At 38.4% G+C, this 24,519-nt stretch overlaps 3 protein-coding genes across 4 annotated transcripts; all 3 read left to right on the top strand.

Moving 5' to 3' along the window:
* The first annotated feature begins 405 nt into the window (after nt 1–405).
* senp3b (SUMO specific peptidase 3b) lies at nt 406–6,924 on the top strand. The gene is made up of 11 exons (XM_084108306.1): nt 406–609; nt 1,226–1,963; nt 2,453–2,596; nt 2,834–2,945; nt 3,078–3,225; nt 3,319–3,366; nt 3,483–3,560; nt 5,391–5,528; nt 5,698–5,781; nt 5,907–5,957; nt 6,259–6,924. The coding sequence occupies exons 2-11, from the start codon at nt 1,264–1,266 to the stop codon at nt 6,367–6,369; spliced, it is 1,614 nt and encodes a 537-aa protein (XP_083964432.1). The 5' UTR covers nt 406–609; nt 1,226–1,263; the 3' UTR covers nt 6,370–6,924.
* A 376-nt stretch (nt 6,925–7,300) lies between these two features.
* Nucleotides 7,301–13,429, top strand: eif4a1a (eukaryotic translation initiation factor 4A1A). 2 transcript variants are annotated; one of them, XM_084108887.1, is made up of 12 exons: nt 7,301–7,384; nt 8,541–8,555; nt 8,791–8,839; nt 8,948–9,080; nt 9,386–9,525; nt 9,893–10,061; nt 10,197–10,306; nt 10,933–11,076; nt 11,379–11,516; nt 11,602–11,691; nt 11,978–12,057; nt 12,142–13,429. In XM_084108887.1, exons 1-12 carry the CDS (start codon nt 7,362–7,364, stop codon nt 12,284–12,286), a joined length of 1,236 nt encoding a protein of 411 aa, XP_083965013.1. In that variant the 5' UTR covers nt 7,301–7,361; the 3' UTR covers nt 12,287–13,429. The 2 variants fall into 2 exon arrangements, with proteins under 2 accessions (XP_083965013.1, XP_083965014.1); XM_084108888.1 differs by lacking the exon at nt 8,541–8,555 and having other exon boundaries at nt 7,347–7,384.
* Nucleotides 13,430–18,967: 5,538 nt separating this feature from the next.
* Nucleotides 18,968–21,053, top strand: sox19b (SRY-box transcription factor 19b). The gene is made up of 2 exons (XM_084109570.1): nt 18,968–19,877; nt 20,536–21,053. The coding sequence occupies exons 1-2, from the start codon at nt 19,243–19,245 to the stop codon at nt 20,780–20,782; spliced, it is 882 nt and encodes a 293-aa protein (XP_083965696.1). The 5' UTR covers nt 18,968–19,242; the 3' UTR covers nt 20,783–21,053.
* Nucleotides 21,054–24,519: the final 3,466 nt, after the last annotated feature.

The raw sequence follows: 24,519 nt of genomic DNA, 5'->3' as shown, positions 1-24,519 counted from the left end.
TCATATTGTGACTCAGGCCTAGAAATATGCAGCATGTTCTTAACCATATCTTACTTCAGGCTGGAAACACGATACTGGCAGCATAGAAAAAGATCACTGACAAAATAGATGAGTATGAGACTATGTATTTGAAGGATAGCCATTTACATTCAGCTACTGAAGACCTACTCAATAACCTACTAAAATGTTATTTTTTGAAACCTATTAAATATCTAAGTATACTTGATACAGAAAAATCTAAATTAGTCTATAAGAAGGGTACAAGAGTGGAAGAAGGGTGCACTCATTTTTATTTTACTACTCTTCCTTCATTACACGATTCAATCCAATATTTATATCCTAACATGTTGCAAGTATCTTTATATGAGTATTATTTTTATGCTTTATTTTGCAAGGGTCTGTAACGCCATTACACGAGGCCAATGATGTCATCAGTTGCGCGCAGCAGCTGTTCATGGTTTCGTGCAAAGACCGCGACTGTATTCATTGATTGAGGTGGAAATCCTCGTAATGCACAATCTGGTTTCTTTGCCTCCAAATCATTGAAAATAAAGGCAAAGCTGCCGCGTGTGTTTTTCATTTACATTGGTTTAAAACTGCACGTAAAAGGTGAGTGATATGTGGGTATAATTCAAGAGACTGAACAGTAGGTAGCTGTTAGCTAGTCAGCTAATTAGCGAATTTGCACATGCCAGAGATCGAAAACTACCTAGTAAGCAACCGTAAATTATTCGGCTTATAACGTCGTTGCAAAACACACAAAATATGTGTTGTTCTCTAGATATGACACGACAATTGAAAGGCTTTGATTAGGCATGCTAGATGTGAGTCTGTATAATATCTTCGCTCATTTTGTTGTTGATAGTAGCATTTTACCATTGTGCATGAATATATGTGCAAATTTCATGAATCACGTTTGGTTAATTCTAATACTTGCTTTCTGTCCGAAGTGTTTTGCTCTTTTGTATTTGATCCTTTTTAATAAGACTAAATGAAAACAAAATGTAAAAAATATATTTTTTATTTTTTATATCTAAATTGTAAAATGAGATGTATGTAAGATATCTTATATGTTCTCCACTTTGACAATCACCATATATTATACAAGACCAGTTATCAGTCAGTCATAAATAACATCTCTGTATAATGCAAATTATCCACCTGCATCAGAAACAAAATTCAGGGTACTGAATTTACCCCAATTCACATTTTTTCACTCTTGCAGACGGCAAGCTGGCGCAGGTAGCAGGTTGCCAGTGGACTATGAGAGACAGTGGTGGAAGCCTGGCCCAGAACCGCTGGCAAGGGGAACTCTCCTTGACTGTGAGCCAGGAAGCCAGCAGTGTTGGGGGCATGGGAGGTGATCTAATGGATCCAAACTCCCCTCCCAACACCACCAGCCCCATTCACCTCAAAATAGCTCACAAGGAGCGAATCTGGACTGGGGAGTACATAGAGCCGGTAGAAGTTGATGAAGAGCTTGGATTTGATGAGAATGAAGAAGATATTGAAGAAGAAGAACAAGATGAGGAAGAGATTGATTCTGAGTGTGGTTCCTGGGAAGAGAAAGATGAAGTGGAAGACTGGCAAATGCCATTTGAATCACAACCGCAAGTCATGCTCGCTAACAATTATCGGCAGCAGATGTCCTCACATGAAGGGGAGGTCAAATTCCAAGCTAGAGACTTTCCCGAGAATCCCTTCCAGATTCGACTTCTTGGACTTAGGCAGCAAAGACTGAAGCGCTGGCGAAGACTACGGTCTAGTGCAAGGTTACGCAACCGGCTTGTGCAGAATTGGAAAACGTGGAGACAGCGGGCGCAATGGGTTGGCAACTTAGGGTATCGACGGGCAAGGCGGTGGCGCCGGTATAGCCTTTATGCCAGCAAGAGAGAAGAACAGGGATGTGACACCTTGGGCTCATCACAAATAGGTTTGGAGACGACAAGTGGAGAAGAACCAGGTGAGATTTTTCCTTTTCTCATTGTTATTTAGAGCAGGGGTTTTCAGACTGGGGTATGTGGACCCCCAAGGGGCCGCAAGGGAGTACTAGGAGGTTTAGGGTGACCAGACGTCCTGAAATCTAAGCTGTTGTCCCGAATCCAGCCCTAATTGTCCCGAAAATTATACTAAAGCAAAATCTTGAGTAGTAATTGTCTGATAAAACATTAAAAACTGTCCGTGGAAGTTGAGTCGTCCTGCAGCCAGCCCCCGCCGGCTGCTCATTGACTGCAGCATCTATTTTTCTTTTTTTGAAGTTCTACAAAGATACCGTAGGCGCGAATTTAGATATGCATTGATAAGCGAGCGCAAGCTGCCGCAGCAGCGAGGACAGTGGATGTGCAGCCAGTCGTAAAGGAGTGATTGATTGGTCCCCCCCCCCCCACTGATTTAAAGTAAATAGAATTATAGCTGAAATTGCATTATATTAATGTTTGTTCTCTCTCCACAGAAAATCCCTTTTTTGGTTTCAATGGTTATCATGGGGATTCTCAGTCACATTCAGTATTGACTGGGGTTCGGGAATATCTCGTGAAGCCAACCACTCAAAAGATGGAGATGGTCCTAACAGAGGAGCACAGGGCTTATGTCCAAGGTAGAACTCCTGTTGTCTAGAAGCTGCAGAAACATACATCCTATCTCATATTATATCTTTAGGTTATGATATGGAAGCATGTCCAGCATATTTAGATAATATAGGGTTTATGCCAAGATTGCAGGCCAAAGTGGATGTAATACTCCTCAGTCCTCACAGATCTTGGTGTTAAAATGTGTAAAATGTCCCAAACTCAGTGGTGGTGGTACCTCATGCATGCATTTATTTATTTCTCAGGTCTTCTTGATGAATACCTTCGAAAGTATGGAAGTCTAATTCCTGTACAAACAGATGATATTGTCGAAGAACTGCAGGGCATCTTCAATGAGGACTTTTCTCAGACTCACAGGTCTCACTAATGCACAACCTCAAATACACTCTTTTTCGTTTAGTTCTTTGTCTTTGTGCATCTATTGTGTATCACATAGATCTTTAGAAGGAAAGCTAAAGTATTTTTCTTTTCTTTACCATGTGCCCACAGGAAGGTTGTGGTGCAACATTTAATTCAATCCTACCAGAGGTCATCAGGGACTGCCATGTTGAAAGGGTTCCGGGTGAATTACAAGCGTCATGTTCTCACAATGGATGATCTTAGCACCCTCTACGGACAGAATTGGCTCAATGACCAGGTCAGTTTTGAGTTATACATGAAGCATTTCATTATTTAGTCTTTCTCAATGCCTGCTTAATGCACACATTGTTATTTCATCTGATTTTTTAAGATCATGAACATGTATGGAGACCTTGTGATGGATTCAGTGCCTGAAAAGGTGAATATTCTTTTCTTTTTTCTCCTATGGAATTTTTTCTTTATTTATAGTTCAGTTGTATTCACTTGTTCAGTGTTTTTTTTTTTTGTATCTAATGCCATCTCATTTACTTTTAGGTGCACTTCTTCAACAGTTTCTTTTATGACAAATTGAGGACCAAAGGTTATGATGGAGTGAAACGGTGGACAAAGAATGTAAGAAAACTGTAAACTTCACTACCTCACAAAAGTTCACTACCATTAAAAAAATTTGATGTTAATGTTTTTGAAAGAAGTCTCGTGTTCATCAAGGCTGCATTTATTTGATTAAATTAAAAAAAACATAATCTTATGAAATATTGCTATTTTAGTATATTTTAAAAATGTAATATATTCCTTTGTTGGCAAAGCTAAATTTTCAGCATCATTACTCCAGTCTTTAGTGTCGCATGATCCTTCAGAAATATATCTGATATGCTGATTTGGTGCTCAAGGAACATTTCTTATCATTATCAATGTTGAAAACATTGTGCTGGATTCTTTAAAAAATAGAAAGTTCAAAAGAACAGCATTTATTTGAAATGGAAATCTTTTCTAACATTATAAATTATGTTTTATTTACAAAGTTCGGGAGGAGCACGTTCAGATAATTAACACGAGTGGAGAGCACTCAGCAATCAACAATAAGAGGTGTATATATATTCAGCAGTCTCACCTCAATTCGTTGACAGTTTAGCAGCATCCCTCCACCACACCTTCTCCACACTTCTAGGGGGGAGTACTCTGGGTTCGGGCTGAACTCCGAGCTCGGAGCCCTCCCCCCGGACAGCACGCAAAATTCGCAATAAACCTTACACCCAATAATTGTATTGTAAGTGTGAGCTTGTGAAATGTCTTTACTGTCACTTTGATCAATGTAATGCATCTTTGCTAAATAATAGTTCATTTTTAAAAAAACAAATCTCACTGACCCCAAACCTTTGAAGATTGTTATGTATATAGCAAGATAATATACATGTACACATCTGATAATATTTTGGTGGATCCATTCTTCAGTGCTAATACTTAAAGGGATGGTTCGGAGTAATTTCAACCTAGGGTCCTTTGCACACCATGACCTCGAGCCAAACAACCCCCCCCCCCCCAGAAGCTTTTTTTCCCTTGATCGAACATTATTAAAGTTAGAGCTTATTCAGAGATATCAGCCGAATGGCTTAGTGCAGGCGCTAATGGATCCAAGTTTGTATCTCGTAAATTATCCCACTAATAATGCCCAGAATGGTACCAAACTTATACAGTAGTACAAATAGGTTCTGTACTCGTAAAACGAGGCATTGGAAAGTTTGTAAGTACATCAAGAGTTTATTTAAATAACACTTGCCTGATGGCTTATGCTACCGCTAACCCGGACATCGAGGTCACTTCCGTGATTTGGGAAAAGCCCGTAAAAGTCCTGGCAGAAAGCGATGCATTTTTTATTATTTTTTCCGAAGTGTTGACAACTTAGTGTTAACTAATAATTGTTGCAAACTGGTACTACCAACAAAATATTAGTGCATTCCTGGACGTTGTTACACTACATCCTTATGCATCGCTTTCTGCCAGGACTTTTACAGGCTTTTCCCAAATCACGGAAGTGACCTTGACGTCCAGGTTAGCGGTAGCATGAGCCATCAGGCAAGTGTTATTTAAATAAACTCCTGATGTATTTACAAACTTTCCAATGCCTTTTTTTATGAGTACAGAACCTATTTGTACTACTGTAGAAGTTTGGTACCATTCCGGGCATTATTAGTGGGGCAATTTACGAGATACAAACTTGGATCCATTAGCGCCTGCACTAAGCCATTCGGCTGATATCTCTAAATAAGCTCTAAATTTAATAATGTTCGACCAAGGGAAAAAAAGCTTCTGGGGGGGTGTTTGGCTCGAGGTCATGGTGCAAAGGACCCTAGGTTGAAATTACTCCGAACCATCCCTTTAAAGCAAATCAGCAGAACTTTTCTTGTTCTTGCTTTTATTAACACACGTTCAAACATGTTTCAGGTGGACATCTTCCAGAAGGATCTTTTGTTGATTCCCATTCATTTAGAAGTGCACTGGTCATTGGTCTCGGTTGATATTAAACGGCGCTCCATCACATACTTCGATTCTCAGCGAACTCTTAATCGCCGCTGCCCCAAGGTATAAGCCACATAAAAATATAGTGTTGTATGCGCTATAGTACACTCAAAATCTTCTCCACAAACTATGACATTTCTTTAAACCTGTATGCAATGTCTAAAACAATATAATAATTAACCTTTGTGTTTGTAACTCTAATTAGCTAAGTGACCATTTTTCCCCTCCACAGCATATTTTTCAATACCTGCAGGCAGAAGCCATGATAAAAGACAAGAGAGACTTCCTGATAGGGTGGAAAGGCTTTTTTAAAATGGTAAGTCCAGACACTGCAGTGAACATTTCCAAAAATTGCTACTTGTTGTGACGGCTTTTCTTTTTTTTCTAATGCTGTTCAAATGTGTCAATGACAGTTAATAAAGCCTCTTTTTTATGTTACAGAATGTTGGCAGACAGAATAATGACAGTGACTGTGGGGCATTTGTCCTGCAGGTTTGTACATACACCATTTTCATATAGCTGACCATGGTCTGGGGTTTTATGAGTGGTGGTTGATAAGATTTAGATTAACTGACACAATGCTGTAGATTTATAATTGTTTATCTAGAGTAAAATCCATTAAAATAGACTGTGGTGGGTTGAAGTTTTTAACATGCTTCTTCCAAAATACAACAAACTGTACTCCACAAATGCACAGAAAAATCAGATGCACAGACATATTGTCAGAATATGTGTTGTTTGATGTCATAAGATTGACCTTTTATTTCTCTTTATTTATCCACCTCCTCTTTAGTACTGCAAGTGTCTCGCATTGGGTCAGCCCTTCAGCTTCCGTCAGCAGGACATGCCCAAGCTGAGGAGACTCATGTACAAAGAACTGTGTCATTGCAAGCTCTCACTGTGATATTTGTGTAAAGACTGCACAACCAGTGAGGAAAGAGATACATTTGTCCAAAAAGCCTGAGAGACTTCACAATGAGGATATTTCTTCATCACTCACTTTTATTTTTATTTTGTATAACCTTTTCAGTTGGTTTCGTACTTGAGGCCAACATCTTGACTGAGAGATCTGAGGTAATCCACGGTTGACTGCCTGGCTTGCCCTTGTGACATACTGCCTAAATGGAAGATTCTGTTTTGGGTTTTGTATTTGTTCTGTGCATAAAGATGAGAGTAACTGTGCCCTGATGCAAGTGACAAATCATGTCTGCAGTTTTGTTTTTAATAAATCGTCTTATGAAAATAACGATCTGGGTAATCATCAGAACACTTAAATTGTTATTCTGTTAGTCACATTGTAATTAATGTTGTATTTTGAAATGGCCAGGATTTATTATGGTAGTATTCTCATCATGTTAGCTTTGTTCACCCTTACTGAAACTGGAAATAATCCCAGTAAGCTGTTTTCTTTTCTTCTCAAAGCATATTTATCTCACATATTAAATGAACCACTATTTACAATAGCTCTGTGAATAATAGATGACTCACTTGCAGCTCTTGGGTAATAAGGGAAGCGTTACTTCTGACTATATTTTCTGGAAGTGAGCAAAACCTTTTATATTTATGAATTTTATTTTACTAATATAAAATTAGGTATTTATCATTTTAAAAATGTAGATGCTAGAAAACCAAACATCACATTTCTTAAAGAAAAAACGTGGTTAGTATAGCATTTTTCAACTTCCAGCTAGGATTTTGTTCTCTTTTTTTCGTTTGGTGACGTCTTTAAACAGGCGCTTATAATAGGGAGAGACCAATCGTTTATTGACCAATTGGAAGACACGCTGGGCGGGTCTATAATCTGATTGAACGGGAAGTTGTCCAATCAATGGACTTTGGTCGTCGTCACGGTTTAAGTATTTGCGCGTTTCCGCCAGTCTACAGTCCTTTGTAATAATGTCGTCTGAACATGAAGATAGGTAAGGAAACGTGCTCGAAGATTTTTTTATATATATATCTATGTAAGTGCTGATCGTTTAACGGGAAATGTTTAGTCAGTGTTATTGATTTCATATGTTTTTTGGAAAATAGAGAATATTTGTTTTTCATCAACGTTTTAAAAGCTAGCATTATCAGCCGATTTGGCACGTTCGTTCTCTCCCTGTTCCCGCCTCGTAAAAAATTACCCAGAAAAGTGTTTTTTCACCATGTAGCGTAACTACCATGCGTTTTACTTAAGATTATACTCGTAATGTTTATTGGAAAGTCTTTTCGAATGATTTTTGTAACGTCTATTCGACGTTCCGTTAGAATGCCGGTTTTTGTGACGCAACGTGTCTCACGCGCTTGTTCAGTTCCTCGTGTGGCCGGCGCGTCCATGCGGCACATGGTCACTCCCTTATCCTCGTTTTGAACATATTATCTACATTTTAACGTTAATTTTAATGTATTTCACCAAATATCCCCGTATTAGGTGCCATTTAATAGAAAACATGTGTTTTGTTCGCAGATGTAGGCCTACAAAGGAGAAAATGTGTAGGCCATGTGCCTTTCCTGGGCTAAGTTAGACAATAGAGTGTTCTTGCGATGTAGGCCCAAGGCCTATCCTCACATAGGCCTCTCTTATTAAAATGTATATACAATGCTAAAGATGCTGATTATTCTTTTAAAATTTTAAAAGAAAAGGGAAACTATGTCGTCTGTGAAACTATTAACTTACTTGAATACTTTGGGTCTATAATTAAATGTATACATGGATTGGTATAATACGGAGTTGACGCACGGTATTATTTTAAACCGCTTTTATAAGAGAGAACATTGTAATTGTAATGATCGGTTGTTGTTTCCGACGAATTACTAGAGCCACGTTGTTAATGGCGCTGACTGAAAATGGCTGCCTCTTGGTCATATTCTTAATTTACGATGTCAGTGTCTTAACTGTAAAATATCGCTATGTTTTATAAATAATCGTAATCCAAAACCGTGGCTTTTCCGTGGAATGCTAAAGGAGATATTAGGCAGACTGACAGCACTGGTAACCGTTCACTTTCGTTTTATGGAGAATGATCCAATGCAAGCGAATAGTGACTGAGGCTGTCATTCTGACTAACCTTTTCTTTTCTTTTTCCCCACAAGTCATCATGAGTCTGAGTAAGTTTTCGTTTTTACTTGAACTAATTAAACATTTAACAATATATGAATAAATGTATGGGATGTTTGTGTGTAGATAAACCCCAACACTTTAGGGGGACCGAGTGACTGAATTATTGGATAAAATCCAATTAATTGCTGTTTAGTCCTTTAGCTGACTTTTCACATCTCAACACTGGAAAATGTGAAATGAGTTTTACATCAAAGCTGTACTAATTACAGCCTCTCATTTCAGACCCAGAGACAATGGCCCTGAGGGGATGGAGCCAGATGGTATCATTGAGGTTGGTGTCTAAGAGCCACTTAATTTGTCTATAATTATATTGATATAAAATAACACGTTTGTATGCACATCAGCGTAAACTATAAATATATACTTTTTTTTTTTTCAGAGCAACTGGAAGGAGATTGTCGATAGTTTTGATGATATGAATCTGCGAGAGGCTCTTCTCAGAGGAATCTATGCTTATGGTTTTGAGAAACCTTCTGCCATTCAGCAGAGGGCAATCCTCCCTTGTATCAAGGGTATGTAGAATTTTATTTGTCCATCTATACTTAGTCATTTTATATTATTGGATTATGAGTTCAGTTTATTCATGCCCTTATTAATTGGGCAAGGCTGTGTCTGTCAGTGACACTGACCTATATCTGGTAAGGGCAGATTAAATAAAGCCTATATTCATCCCAGTCAACTCAACACAGTGAGGCATAGACTGTTTCATGGTATGGGCACAAGTGCTTTCCTTAGTACTTTTTAACATTACAGTCAGTTTGAAACTCCATGTGATTGAATGGCCATTGGTTAATATTCTGCAGTTTTCTGTCTGTAGGGTATGATGTCATTGCACAGGCTCAGTCTGGCACAGGAAAGACGGCCACGTTTGCCATCTCCATTCTGCAGCAGGTTGACGTGGACCTGAAGGCTACACAAGCAATGGTGCTGGCTCCTACCAGAGAGCTGGCCCAACAGGTGAAAAGCATTACTCATTCAGGTTTGCTATAGCACACAGATTCTGTCTTTGTCTTCTGTGTCTTCAAATGAAAAAGTGTGGAAAGTTTAAGCATGTCCCCTATCAACTGGGCAAGGCTGCGTCTGTCAGTGATGCAAAGTCCGATATCTGTTAGGGGAAGAGGAAATTAAGGCCATATTCATCCCAGTCAGCTCAACACAGTGAGACAAAGACTGTTTCATGCTATGGGCACAGATGCGCATCAAAATTATTTTATAACATGATTCACCATCCATTTTGTTTCTTGTGCAGTGACTCATGAGCACAGATGGTTTTTTTTTTTAAGATCGTTTTTATTATTTGCTAAACTGTCTTTGTCGTCTTTAGATTCAGAAGGTGGTCCTGGCTCTTGGAGACTACATGGGGGCATCTTGCCATGCCTGCATCGGTGGCACCAATGTCCGTAATGACGTTCAGAAGCTTCAGGCTGATGTGCCCCACATAGTGGTTGGGACCCCTGGCCGTGTGTTTGACATGCTTAACCGCAGATATCTCTGTAAGTACAGATTATGGGCACTTGTTCTAGCATTCATTGTTTTCTCAACTACCTGTTCTGTTTATTGCAATGGTTCACAGATTAGTATTCTGCATGCCTAATGTCTTAGAAATGACACCTATTTTCCTATTTCAGCTCCTAAATATATAAAGATGTTTGCGCTGGATGAGGCAGATGAAATGTTGAGCAGAGGCTTCAAGGACCAAATCTATGAGATCTTTCAGAAGTTGGCCACAGATACTCAGGTAAGCTAATACTTTTCAGTTAACAATTTCTTGGTGCCCACACCAAAGTTCCCTCTCCTACCAGCTTCCTATGCTGAATTGGGAATCATGATCTTTGGTAGAGAAATGTTTCTGCTCTCCACTATGATTGGGCTCTCGGGGTCCCTCTTCATGACTATTAAGCAGCTGACACTTCATACCTTAAATGAGTTTCTAATTGCTGTGCAGTTTTTTTTTTTTTTTTACTTCAAAGTAGATGAAAGCTGGCTGAGCATTAACCCCTGGTTTCACAGACAAGGCTTAACCCTAGTCCCAGACTAAAATGCATGTTTGAGTTTTAACTGAAAGCAACTTTCACTGACACATCTTAGTGTCATTGCCATTTTGTCTCAAGATGCACACTAGTAATGTTTTTTTGAAGGCATGTTTATAAAATACTTAAATGGCCTAATCCTTTCTTAATCTAAGCCCTGTTTGTGAAATCAGTCCATAACTTCCTCCGCACAATGATCAGCTTAGATTTCTGTAGATCTGACCACGATGACTACATTTGTTAACCTAACAAATAGCCTATCCTATAACATGAAAAGGTGTGCTTAGTGTTGACTCGTTTTGTAAGCTTATGCATGTTTTTTTTCTTTTCCCAGGTGATTCTTTTGTCTGCCACCATGCCTCAGGAGGTGCTGGAGGTGACCACAAAGTTCATGAGAGATCCTATTCGTATCCTAGTTAAGAAAGAAGAGCTGACCCTTGAGGGAATCCGGCAGTTCTACATCAATGTTGAGAAGGAGGTGAGTGAGTAATAAATATTCCTTTCTCTACCCTAAAATCTTCAAAGATGTTCATTTGCAGTTCTAGTTTAGTTTTTTGTGACTAAAGTTGTAATGCTGTTTTGTGATGATCCCCATGCGTGTCAACTGATCCCAGACTCTCTGCAGTGCTCAGTGTCTGGTAAGCGTTTTGCTTGCCAGTGCATTTTGAGCCTGTAGGACTCTGGGAACATGATCTTGACTTAAGTCTGAAAACAGCGCCACCTATTGGAAGAGCAGGGTTTTATCTCCCTCCATTTGCTAAGCTTTTTTCTGTCTTTCAGGAGTGGAAGTTGGACACATTGTGTGATCTTTATGAAACCCTGACCATCACTCAGGCTGTAATCTTCATCAACACACGCCGGAAGGTGGACTGGCTGACCGAGAAAATGCATGCGAGGGACTTTACAGTTTCTGCGTTGGTGAGTGAGTGACGGGTTTTGGTGTTTATATAGTTTTCCAAAATGCCTTTGTGGTTTTAACTTTTTGCACTCTATGGCTTCATAGCATGGTGACATGGAGCAGAAGGAGAGAGACGTCATCATGAAAGAGTTCCGTTCTGGCTCCAGCCGAGTCCTCATTACTACCGACCTGCTGGTAAGCAACCTTTCATCTTCCTCTTTACCCACAGTTCTGAGATGTCACACCAAGGATCCCTCTTCCACCAGCGTGCTGTGCTGTGATGGGAATAAAGTTCTTTGGGAGATTATTCTAACTGCTCTCCACAGTGCCTGGGTTGCCAAGTCCCTCAACACGACTATAAAGCAGTTGACATTTACAATTTTCAAACGCACTGTTGCTTGTAATTAACTTGGGTTTGCTAGTTGACTGCTTTTTGTTTTTCAATTCATTACCATTCCTCACAGTACTTGTTTACTTCTAGGCAAGAGGCATTGATGTGCAGCAGGTTTCACTGGTTATCAACTATGACCTTCCAACCAACAGGGAGAACTATATTCACAGGTGAGTCTAAAATCTTTTCTGTGATGGTGGTTGTCTGATTCGTGCCTTTGTCCCTGTTTAGTAACAGTGCTTTTATTTGTGTAGAATTGGACGTGGTGGACGCTTTGGCAGAAAGGGCGTTGCTATCAACATGATCACCGAAGATGACAAGCGCACGCTGCGAGACATTGAAACCTTCTACAATACTACTGTGGAGGAAATGCCCATGAACGTTGCTGATCTGATCTAAGACCCCTGCCCCATTCTTTCCTCCTTCCCTACTTTTTTTTTCTTTCCCTCCCCTCTTTAGTCTCATTCCAACCCACATCTCTTTTCATGCAAATCCCTCACAAATCAAGTACTGTTGGTTCTGATGGTGTGTTTTTAAAAAAATATATAAATCCAGTATGTTGGCCTCATTGAATACTCAAAATGAATACAATATTCATAAGGCTCATTTAATCTTGCCCATTTAAAATGGTGCCATCTAGTGATCAAGGAGGTGTTGCAGGGCTTATTTGCATGTGTGGTGTAAATGTTAATGCACTGACTGGCATAATGGATTGGAGACATGCCCTGCTTTTCTTGATAGTGTTGGTTTAACCATATTTGAGATGTGACTCTACATTGGAAGATTTTTTTTTTTTTTTTTCTAGCACAGGGCAAAGGATGTAAACTGATTCATGTGTTTTATATGGAGGACTTGGACTTTTATTCCAAATTGCAAGTCACTGCCATTTTCCTTTTACAGAAGCATCTGAGTTGGTTAAGATCTGCTTGATTTAAAAAAAGATGCTTCAGTTCAAAAGGAAGTTGGTTTGTGGGAACAAATCTGATTCTAGAATTGAAAAATGTGGTCAAGTAATTTTCTCAAACTGTCCAATTCTTGTTACATCTTTTGTTGTCCTGTGTGCGTGGCTGTAGCTTTTTCGGTTTTTGTAAATAGGCTTTACTCTGGCGGGATGAATGGCTGAAGGCATTGGAAATGAATTTGGAATGGTTGATATGACTGGGTAACCCACCATTGTATTGCCTCAGATTTTTCTCTGCATCAAAGTCCTATTGAGGAGTTCTGCTCCCATAACCTACCTCACCAAACTGTGTTGGAGGGGTCTAAATATGTAAAGGACCAAACTGCAGTAGTAGAGTATATAGAGATCATTATGTCTTCGTATTGTTCAAAAAATGCCTGTCTTTTGTTGGGTGGGTTTGGATGTGGGGTTTACATTTGGGGTGGTTAGGGCTATTTTTTTAAACAAATTTATTACAAATGTGATAATTATTAACCTTTTTGAGACAGAAGCAATGTATTAAGTCTTTTCTACATTGGATTCTGTATAGTATTTATTTTAATGGTCTGAAATAAAGGTATTTCCCATTTTTAACATGCTAAGTTGTCTTACTTGTTTATTGTCTTTATTTTATACAATAAATCAATAGATCTGTCAAACAAGTGAAAACCTTTAATGTAATACGTCCATAGGTCTTGCCCTGGTTGAGCTTGTCATTTATTTTGAGGCTAAACGCATCATACCTTGCTGTTTGTTTCTTTATCAACATTCCAGTCAGTGTTTCTGGCCTATGGCTGTTTGATCATTCGATAGTATACATGATAAACATACAGCAACAACTACAGACAACAGGAATGATGGCTTCTGGAACTTATGGTACCACAATTAATGTTTTGAAGTGTTAAATCCGTTAATATAATACATTTTACTAGAATATTTTATGCATTCAAATATTTAGGTATAAATTTAAGATAAATAACATTTAAAATGACGTAATTGCATGGCCGTTTGAATTAGTTTTAAAGCATTAGTTCACCTGAAACTATTCATTAATTACTCACATTCATGTTCCAAACCCGTAAGACTTTCGTTCATGTTCGGAACACAAATGAAGCTATGCGTCCATTGACAGCTATATGCAACTACCATTTAGATGCTTCAAAAAGTTCATAAAGAGATTGTGAAACTAATCCATATGAATTGAGCTGCTTAGGCCAAATTTTCTGAAGAGACTCCATTACTTTATATGAGCAGATTAATTTAGGCTTTTATTCACATATAAACATTGATCAGTGAACGTAATCAAGCTCAACCGAACCTGCTTGATGCACGAGAACAAACTTCATTGGTTTTTGTGGAATCTCAATCTTACAAGTCAAGCGAACATGATTGAGCTTCCATGTGTGTGAATAAAAGCCTAAATTCAATCAGTCTCTTCAGAAAATTTGAACTAAACCGCTCAATTCATATGGATTAGTTTCAAAATGTCTTGAACTTTTTGGTAGTTGTGTAGGCTGTCAATGGAGGTACAGAAAGTTTACAGAAGAAAATTTCATCAAAAAGATCTTCATTTGTGTTCCAAAAATAAACAAAAGTCTTACGGGTTAGGAGGTTAGGAGCGAAACGAGGTGACGAGTGAATGATGACAGAATTATGGGTGAACTATAACTCTCAACAAAAACAACTGATTGTGATGCATAGCTGTCGGTAATACATGAATGAAACAAAAGCTAGGTTTATGTAATAGAACTAATAAACTGAATATGTTTTAAATACACAATAACTAGGTTTATGTTTATTATCGATAGATCCAACTGATTATGTAAACCAATCTCATATTTTAACTAACTGGATCTTTTTTTATTTTCTTTTTTTTTTATTAATGCCATGAACCAGATCATCATTCAAAGTGAAACAAATATAAAGCATAATAAAATAAGAACAGTGCCAGAGGACAAGAAAAAAAGTATTACAAACAACAAAAAAAGGGTGTTACTTTATACAAAATCATACCTGCCTACAATCCTATAAGCTCTAATTAACTAACTGAATCTTGTTTGTTCCTCAGCCCGCCATATTTGAACCATGTTCATAATTTTTAATGGATTCCATTTAATTGTTTTCACAAGTAACATTGATGTTGATTCTAAGGAATTTGAATAAGGCCAACATGTAAAAAATAAAAACCCTGCAGATTACTTAAATTCAAATATATGCAAATAATAGTAATAAACTATGCCATGATTCATTTTTTATTGTAGTGTAGTTTCGAGGATATGTAGATACTGGTATGTTGAAAAACTGAACCTAACTAAACTAAACCTGCTGGTAACAATATGTATATTTTACAATTAAAGTGATGGAATTAACTTCTGTTATGGCAATTATTTGCACTGCGATCAATGAGCAAATGTTCTCTTAAATCTTATTTGACGTAACTATTCCCATTTGGGCAAAACTAAACTTTTGCTCAATCAATAAGTACACTTACCCCCGGTTCACAGACAAGGCTTAAAGGGAAAGTTCACCGAAAAATTTAAATTTTGTCAGTTGAAAGTAGCCATTGACCATAGAAAGCAAACCAACAAAAAACACTATGTCAGTGGCTACCGTCAACTGTCTGGTTACAAACATTCTTCAAGATATCTTCTTTTGTGCTCAATAGAAGAAAGAAACTCATACAGGTTTGGAACAACTTGAGGGTGAGTAAATGAAAGAATTTTCATTTTTGGGTGAACTACCCCTTTAAGCCTAGTCCCAGACTAAAATGCATGTTTGAGCAGTTTTAACTGAAAGCAACCTGCACTGGCATATCTTAAAATATGTCACTGCTATTGTTTTGTCTCAAGATACACACCAGTGATGTTTTTTGTCTAAGGCTAAGGCAAGTTTATAAAAGCTACTAATCAAGTCCTAATTAAACTAATCCTGGTTTAATCTAAACCCTGTCTGTGAAACCAGGCCTAAATTAGATATGTAAGCACTAAATGTTCACATATCATTCATTATGCTGAATCTGGTGTCCATTTTCAGTGAAAAACTCCTGAGAAGGGCACTTCTTGAAATGGCAAGTTCTGAGTGCGTCCACAGGAGGGCAGATCTGTACACCATCTGTATCCACAGGAGAGAAAGGAGCTTTCAGCTGTGCCACAAACTCAGGATGCATACCAATCCCATTGGACTTGCCATTCCAGCACATGGGGATGTATTAGGAAATGTTTTATTCACACATATGTGCCAATAGTTATCCGAACTCCCTGAAGGCCTGTGTCATTGTAATTCCACGGCTGCAACTTTTGATCACTTCAGCGAGATCGCTTCACCAACATCCCCTGACATAAAGTGCAGGCCCTCATTCACCTGTCCATCACGCAAACACTATGTTAATTCCCGCATCATGTACCCCTGTCCCACGTCCCCTTCATTCAATTCATTGTACCAATCCCCTCTCTTTCCTGCCCTTTTATACCCTCAGTCTTCTTTTCCAACATTCTTCCTCCTATCACAGCCCTCCATTGGAGGCATAACAACCTCTCCCCTCCATCTCGCCCAGGGCTATACACCTTATGAGAAATGTTTTGATTATGTGTGCTCAGTGTAGGTGGCCCTCCGAAAAACTTTCACTGTCTGCATGGTAACCCCCCCCCCCCCCCCCCCCCCCCCCCCATTCCACTTCCCCCTCTCCCCCTGCTGGGCGCATGATTGTGGGCTCAGGGATTATGCGAGCAGGAGGCTCGTAAAGGGCCTGCCAGGGTCTTTCTGTGCAGTGACGGATGGCTAGGAGCCCCCATTTACATAAGAAGGGAGAGAATAGAGGCCCCATTCACTCGGTCTGTCAGGGAGGACTCAGGGACAAACTGCACTCTCTCCAAGTTGCCCTCTTCCCCTCTCAGTCTCTCTTTTCTTCTTTATCTTTGCCATTCTCCCTTCTCCTCAAGCTTTTCCTCATCCGTCCTCCTTTCTTCGAGCCATTGTACTCAGTCTCTTCATTTTTGGGCCACTTAATTTTTTTCTTTTTTTAACTCTATTGGGTTTCCTATTTCAAATCAAAATGTCATATTTGTCCCAATGAATTACCTAGCATTTAATTTTTCATTGTTCACAGATTAAAACAACAACAACAACAACAACAACAACTCAAAAAAGGTATTACACAAATACACTCTAACTTAAAAGGATATCCCATCTGTCTTAAAGTTTAATTAAATTCTAAATGGTATTTCAAAAAATAAATAAATAATATATATATATATATATATGTGTGTGTGTAACACACACACACACACATATATATATATATATATATATATATATATATAGCCTGTATATATATATATATATATATATAAAGCTATATATAATGTGTGTTAATTTTATGACTTTACTGATTTGCAATTAACCATTCAAATTTTGTTGATGCAAATTCACATAAATGCTAAAAAATATATGCCAAATTCACTGTCCTTTTAAACATGCATATTAAAGCTTCTCAGTGGTCATGAGTGAATATTCTCTGACAAAGTGCTTGTCCAAGATATCATTAAAATACTTTTCTTTAAGAAAAGAATATTTTGATCAGGATTCTCTTTTGTTTGTAATGAAATGACTGTAAACTTTCTTAGATATCTTGATGATCAATAAACACATTCTTCGTTGAAAATTTTTTAAGAAGTAATAATTGATAGAATTTGTTACTTATAACTAAGATATTTAATATAACTCTATATTTTACATTTACATAAAAGTTACATTTTAGCATAGTATCCATAAATACTCTAAATATTATTTGACCATTTGATTTTTTAAATCTGCAATTCAAGGGGAAAAGAGCGTGCACACACTAAAAGAAAGATCAAATAAGCGAAAACAGTCTAGATGCCGTATTTATTTAGTTCAGTCATAGCACTCGTGTTGATTCTCCTTTACAGGTTCATTCAGGTATCTGTGTTTGAGCAGCTTAGAGCCCATGCAGCTGAATATGGGTGGTTATCTTTTGTGTGCGCTTTGGAAAAACAACTGTGTTGTAACTTGTTTTGGACATACATATTCAAACCCATGAAAACACTGGTTTTAAAAAGCAATACAACAGTCAAAGAGAGGCATGTGGAGCACATGTGTATGCAAACATGAGGTCTTTGAGCTATCTGTGTTTGTAGGGGGCTACACTTAACATTTCTGAGAAATTCTCTGAGCTGTCTAGGTTCTGTCTCAACCAAATGGGACAAAGAAACAACGGACGGCAGAATGAGTCGGGCACTTTCCATAAAGAGGTTTACTATTTGTCCAAAAATGTTTTCTGGACATGGTTATAAGAATGAAGCCCCACAATTTGTGGTTTGATTGGCATTAAGGCATAACTGTCAGTCACGAACAGAAGCCGCTCGCATGGTTCACAAAGCACCTGCAAACTCACAGGCACTCACACCTGTGTCTACAAAAAAAGAGAAAGAAACAACATAAAGCTTTGCACCCACACCTTTTCTCAAGCAATTATAGAAGCAATCCACACCTTTAGAAGTTTCTGACATTCACATGTCATAAAAGGGAGTAATGGCACATTGCTGTAATTATATATTGTGTGTACTGTAATAATTCCCATTTCACACAAATTTACCCTGAAAACACAGCTCAATAAACGCACAAGATTTAAACAAACTGTTCGTTTTCACAGAATTTTTTCTCATGACCCCACCATGACAGGGCTAAGAAATGACAATAGAAGAGAAAGAAATTGTAAAGGTGCAAAGTGAAACTAATTAAGTCATGGAAAGTGATTCAAAGAAACCAGGTCCAAAATTAGCTACACAACATTTGTGTCTAATTTTTAAAGGCTTGTCTGTTTTTAAGTCTATAAAAACATGTGCCATGACAATTTATACTGAAATATGCAATAATTATCAGTAATATATATTTAGAATTGAATTCTCTGATCAATAAAATGAGTCTCTAGCTGTCTCTGCGTGCCGTTTACCTCCTGCAACAAGTGATCTTCGACGTACAACACCACACCCCTACCATTGTTATGCAAATGAGCAAAGGGTTGCGTTGAGCGCTGATTGGACAGACGTGGAATACAATTATACAATTGGTTCAGTGTGGACTGCAAACTATTTCTGCTCAACAAGTGGCTTGTGGATATTGTTCAACAGAGTTGGAGAGAGAGACAAACAGCAGAGATTGAGAAACTTTTCGAGACCTTTTTACTTTATTTTGGTTTTAAAAACTTGCTATAAATGTTTTGATTAATCGTTTTCTCATTGCTCCTTTTTTGGAGTTTAATTTGGCGAGACAATCCCGGCTGTAGCTAAAGAGACTTCACCTGCGCCGGATTTGTTTGACCTGATTAGGTTCGCTTGGACACTTTTAATTGGCTGCTTTACGCATTGAGTGGTTGAAACTCAAAGTGAGTAGAGGCATGATGTATAGCATGATGGAGCATGAACTGAAGACCGCGGGTCAACCTCATCCCCACCAGAACAGTCCAGGGATGCCTCCTCCGGTCAGCGGGGTTGGAACTGCGCACCACGGATCAAAAACTTCTTGTCCACCCGGCGGGGATCCTATGGACAAAGTGAAGCGCCCCATGAATGCGTTTATGGTGTGGTCTCGCGGTCAGCGGAGGAAGATGGCACAGGAGAACCCCAAAATGCACAACTCTGAGATAAGCAAACGCCTCGGAGCGGAATGGAAACTTTTAACGGACGCGGAGAAGCGACCGTTCATCGATGAGGCCAAACGCTTGCGGGCTGTACACATGAAGGAATACCCCGATTACAAATACAAACCTCGGCGTAAGACCAAAGCTCTCATGAAGAAGGACAATCACGTCGGCAAATATCCTCTCGCACACGGCAACCTGTTGGCTTCAGCCGTGGCACAGGGACAGAGTGGCAGCCCGAGAATGGACGGCTATGGCTGGGGTCACGCCGGTGGTTATATGGGCATGCAGGGCGAGGCACTCGGATACCCGCAGCAACTGCACCGCTACGACCTGTCAGCTCTCCAATACCCGCCGGCACAGACGTACATGAACAGCGCCAGCCCTTACAGGTTTGTTTTATCAAGGGATTTTAGTGCAGTTACAGTACTGGGGAAGCTTGACAAATTGGGGAACTAGAAAACTAAGTTAGTTATGTGTGGCGCCCGCAAACTTATACATTTATGTTAACTGATTCAGTTTTCGTCGTGTTTAACTGTGAAAAAAAGTTGAAGAATCAAACATTTGTGAACAATTCATATTGGTCTCTTTAAATTTGCATTATCAAACCAAAATTGATTTTTAAAATATTAATTGTAGTAGGCTATATAAAAGTAATTTCTTATGTTTTTTTTTGTAGTTGGTAAATTAAGCTTTCTGTGCTGAACATGACACTTTATTTGATTTATAAATGCGTTTATTCAGCATTTGACTAGATTTTTTTCACCATAACTGCTTATTTAGTCATAATATGCTTATAGATTTTCTTATCATTGCCTATATTTATTTAGCATTTGCCTATAGATTTTCTCAGATTCACCACAACTAAGCTGACTTAACCTGTATAGACCGGTTATTTGCTTGTCTTCATTACTTTGAACAAATGCAGAGAGATGTTTTATATGTGGAAAGATACAGATTCTCAAAGCTGTTCATGTGTCGTCTGCCCTGATCTTCTTTTGTTGATCACATTTTAATGGCTTATTTTGTCTCTTTTTTTTTTGTCCACAGCCAAATGTCGTATAGTGGCAGCCCTCAGCAGCCCAGTCCAGTGATGTCTATGGTTAAATCAGAACCCCTATCCCATTCACCTACTGGAGTACCAAACCACCACCGTGGCGCTTTCCAAGGGGACCTGAGGGACATGATTAGCATGTACATTCCAGGTGGGGATGCCAGCGATAGCTCAAACCAGAGGGCCTACTCTGGTGTCCAACAGCACTATCTAGGTGGAACTGTTCCCCTCACTCATATCTGAAGTTTGGGGAATGCTCCCTGAACTCCTATTAGTTGGACCCTTATTGGGACCTGTAGTGCCACACATAGACTGTATGGATTACTGAACCCTTCTGATTGTTTACTACCTCCTTGCTTTAAATGATCTGAAGTTGTCTGCTGAAACTGTCTAGCAAACTTAGCTTTTTCAGTCTCCTGTTTTCTTCCTGTTTTTGCAGCCATCACACTATGACCGATCACCTTTAACTTCCTAACTCATGGCGTTATGGACAATTAAAGGGGTTAGTTCACCCAAAAATGAAAATTCTGTCATTACTCACCCTCATGTCGTTCCAAACCCGCAAGACTTTAAAAGATCTTCATTCGTGTTCTGAAGATAAACTAATGAAAACTGAGAGCTTTGTTCCACCATTGACAGTCTACGCAACTGATACTTTCAAACCCTAGAAAGGTAGTAAAGACATAATTAAAATAATCCATCTGACTCCAGTGGTTTAACCTCAAATTTATGAAGCGACGCGAGTGCTTTGTTTGAGCAAAAAAACTAGGGCTGTGAAACGATTAATCGCATCCAAAAAAGTTTGTGTTCACATAATATGTGTGTGTACTGTGCATAATTATTTTGTATATATAAATACACGCACATGCATGTATCTATTTAAGAATTTTTTTTTATTTATACATAATTTGTATTATATATAAATATAAATATTTTATGTATAAATAAAAAAAAAAACTTAAATATATACATGCGTGTGTATTTATATATACAAAATAATTATGGACAGTACACACATATATTATGTGAACACAAACTTTTATTTTGGATGCGATTAATCATTTCACAGCCCTAAAAAAAAACATAATTTACCTCTTTATTTACAAAATTTTAATCTCAGTTACGTAACAACGTCCATTTTCGTGTCAACACAACACATGCGTTGTGGTGCTCTCTTGAACACATGTTGGAGATTCATATTTTGCGTCACTTAAAATTGAGTTTAAAGCGCTGCAGTCACATGGATTACTTTAATGATGTCTGTACTACTTTTCTGGGGCTTGACAGTGGTAATTGCGTAGGCTGTCAATGGAGGGATGGAAAGCTCTTAGATTTCATCAAATCTTAATTTGTGTTCCGAAGATGAACATCAGTCTTTCAGGTTTGGAAAGACATGAGGGTGAGTAATTAATGACCGGATTTTCATTTTTGGGTGAACTAACCCTTTAAGTTGGCTTTTTTTTTTTCTCAATTCCAGATATTTTAGCACAGGCATCCTCTTTCTTCCTGAATGGATAATAGTTTTTTTTTTTTTTTTTTTTTAAACAGTATTCTTTTGTGCTCTGTGCAATGTTTAGAACATGCGTTGTTCATGCAGCAGTGGGCAATCATGATTTAAAATCTAATTGGGGTACAAAACAGGTCAGCCAATATTGATCGCAATGGCCAGTGATGGACAACATGAGACCTTAAGGAGTGTAAATTGTTGTTTTGTGAACCCTTGTTTTGTTTCCCACTTGTATGCCCAAACTGGCTCAGCACGTGGAATAACTGAGTGATTGGTCAAAGTTGACCTTTTAAGTTTCTTTAAATTTGGGTATTAATATAGTTTTGGACAATCTCAGGGCTTTCTTCAAATAAATGGCATGAAAATGATGGTATCGGTCAGCTTTGACATGGCCTCATCCAATTAGAAATCTTTGATACTGTTACCCAATTTGTAAGAGAGGAAAGTCATTCAGTCTCTATATGCTTTGTTTTCATACTTTAATAATAACTGAAAATGCATATGTACCATACCAGTGTGCACATACGTTTGTGAACTTTTTTTTTTTAATGTAGTCTCTACAATGAAATTGCACTCCTGTAAATGCTCAATATTTTAGCCATATTTACAGATTGCTAAATGTTGAGTTTGTCTTGCCTAGCATTCCAGTATTTCCCTCTTATGGGTCAAACTCGAATGCACTGATCTTCGCTGTCAGTCGATGCACTTCGTTAGACTAGGTTCTCTACCTCATCTGGTCTTTCTCATTCTACCACAGCATTAAGTCTGCTTTTGCCATTACAGTATGGTTGACCAGTGAGTTCAGTGGACTTGACTGAAATTTTCTGTTGGGCTCTGTTTTGTCCTTTGACAACAAAATGCAAAGTTATGTCAAGGTCTTGAGGTTTGTTTTGAGCTCAAAGTGTGTGTAGGTGGCATTTTGTGGCAGTCAAAAATTAAGTTGGCCGCAACAAAGCTTGGTTAGTTACTAATATTTTGGTTAAATGGTGATTTAAGCACAGTGATAAACAGTTTACATTACCATTGAAGTGAGTTTGCAGCTTGCTGTTTAATTTTTTTTTTTTATGGTTTTAATTTAGGTTGTAAATACCTTTTTTTTTGTACAGTGTATATTTCTTGGTTTTTGTGGCTCTTATAAGGGCCGTTTTTACAGAATAAAACCTTTAAATACAACGTCTGGTCTCAAGTTTTCTCATTCTGAAATAAATATTTGATTCTAAATAAATGTTTGTTTGATTCCTAAGTCACATGCAAATTAAATTTGATGTCATCTTAGACCTTTAGCATCACTGGGACAAAAGTTCTGTTACCAATCCCTTCGGTGGTAAATACTGTTTGCAGTCAGCCATAATTAATTTGATGTGAGTGAAAGTGTCATAACTACCAAGATAAATAAGTATTTGTTGGCAACATGGTGGCCTCTAACCGTGTCCTAACACACACGACGCGACTCCGCAGCACGCGATAAAAGGCATCTTTTCCATGTTAATCAGTTTTTGTCCTAACCAGCCGCGACGACGATTCTATTTTTAGAAAGATTTCTGTTTTTCTGCGACGTCGCGCTGGAAAAACAAACACAAAGTGTGGCAGTGATAATCTCAGGTACTGTTTGTGCTTTATTTAATGTTAAAAGCGTGTAATGTGACTTTGAATATCATTTAGTGCTCCCAGCTTTGTAGCTGTAGCCTAAAAGCAACAATGGATAATTCACCTCAGATCTTGAAATTAAACAAATGGAACCAAGAACGTTCAAACTGTGAACCAACAAGTGTATTATTTGGCAAAGATTGTTTTAGTAACTCTGTAGCCTATGTATTTGAAAAAAGTTTAAATGGTGTAATATTTGTGAATTTGATTGATCCATTTTCTTGAGAGTGCCGTCAAGATTACTCTCTGGTGCTGTGAGTGTGCACTTGCCGCGAGAGCCCGCTCACACGCTGTTCTGATTGGCTGTGGATTTTTCAACCGCACACACTAGAAGATTCGTCCGGACCGTGAGACCACACACCTGTCGATAGTAGACTAGCGAGATCAAACTTGACTTAAGAAAACAAATGGAGGATAATCAACGTCGTCAGCTGAATTATCCCTGCGTGAGAAAAAACAAAGGAAAAAAAAAAAAAAAAAAAAAAAATTCGGAGCAGTAAAATAAGTGTTTTTTTTTTTTGTTTGTTTTTTTTTGGCTGACAAGTTTTAGGTATAGAAGCACGCAACATCCGGTTGGTGAAGCTTGCTCGCTCTCATTGGCTATCGCGGGTACACGTCAGAGGCAGCCCGATCAAGAGTTTGATTTAAGATTTGGGATCGCGTGAGCTTCCGAAGAGGTCGGGAGCAGTAAAATAATCGTAATAACAAAACAATTTTTTTTTGGACAAAAAGTTGGTTGCGAGAAGCCTCGAATCGGGCCACACTCCCCAGATCATTAGGGGTTGCAAACCAAGCTTAAATTCTTGAAGTGTATGACCAGCCTAAG

The sequence above is a fragment of the Abramis brama genome, assembly GCF_963993115.1.
Source record: "Abramis brama genome assembly, chromosome: 3".
Lineage (NCBI taxonomy): Eukaryota > Metazoa > Chordata > Actinopteri > Cypriniformes > Leuciscidae > Abramis > Abramis brama.
This window is presented reverse-complemented; position numbering and strand designations above follow the sequence as displayed.

What these genes read in the sequence shown, in the direction of transcription:
- eif4a1a (XM_084108887.1), top strand. Translation starts at nt 7,362, where the DNA reads ATGTCGTCTGAACATGAAGATAG. An exon ending in AATCCTCCCTTGTATCAAGG is followed by an intron (nt 9,081 to 9,385) that starts GTATGTAGAATT and finishes TTCTGTCTGTAG; the next exon opens with GGTATGATGTCATTGCACAG. An exon ending in GCTTAACCGCAGATATCTCT is followed by an intron (nt 10,062 to 10,196) that starts GTAAGTACAGAT and finishes TTCCTATTTCAG; the next exon opens with CTCCTAAATATATAAAGATG.
- sox19b (XM_084109570.1), top strand. Translation starts at nt 19,243, where the DNA reads ATGATGTATAGCATGATGGAGCATGAACTGAAGACCGCGGGTCAACCT. An exon ending in AACAGCGCCAGCCCTTACAG is followed by an intron (nt 19,878 to 20,535) that starts GTTTGTTTTATC and finishes TTTTGTCCACAG; the next exon opens with CCAAATGTCGTATAGTGGCA.
- senp3b (XM_084108306.1), top strand. Translation starts at nt 1,264, where the DNA reads ATGAGAGACAGTGGTGGAAGCCTGGCCCAGAACCGCTGGCAAGGGGAA. An exon ending in TGGATTCAGTGCCTGAAAAG is followed by an intron (nt 3,367 to 3,482) that starts GTGAATATTCTT and finishes ATTTACTTTTAG; the next exon opens with GTGCACTTCTTCAACAGTTT. An exon ending in TGAAACGGTGGACAAAGAAT is followed by an intron (nt 3,561 to 5,390) that starts GTAAGAAAACTG and finishes AACATGTTTCAG; the next exon opens with GTGGACATCTTCCAGAAGGA.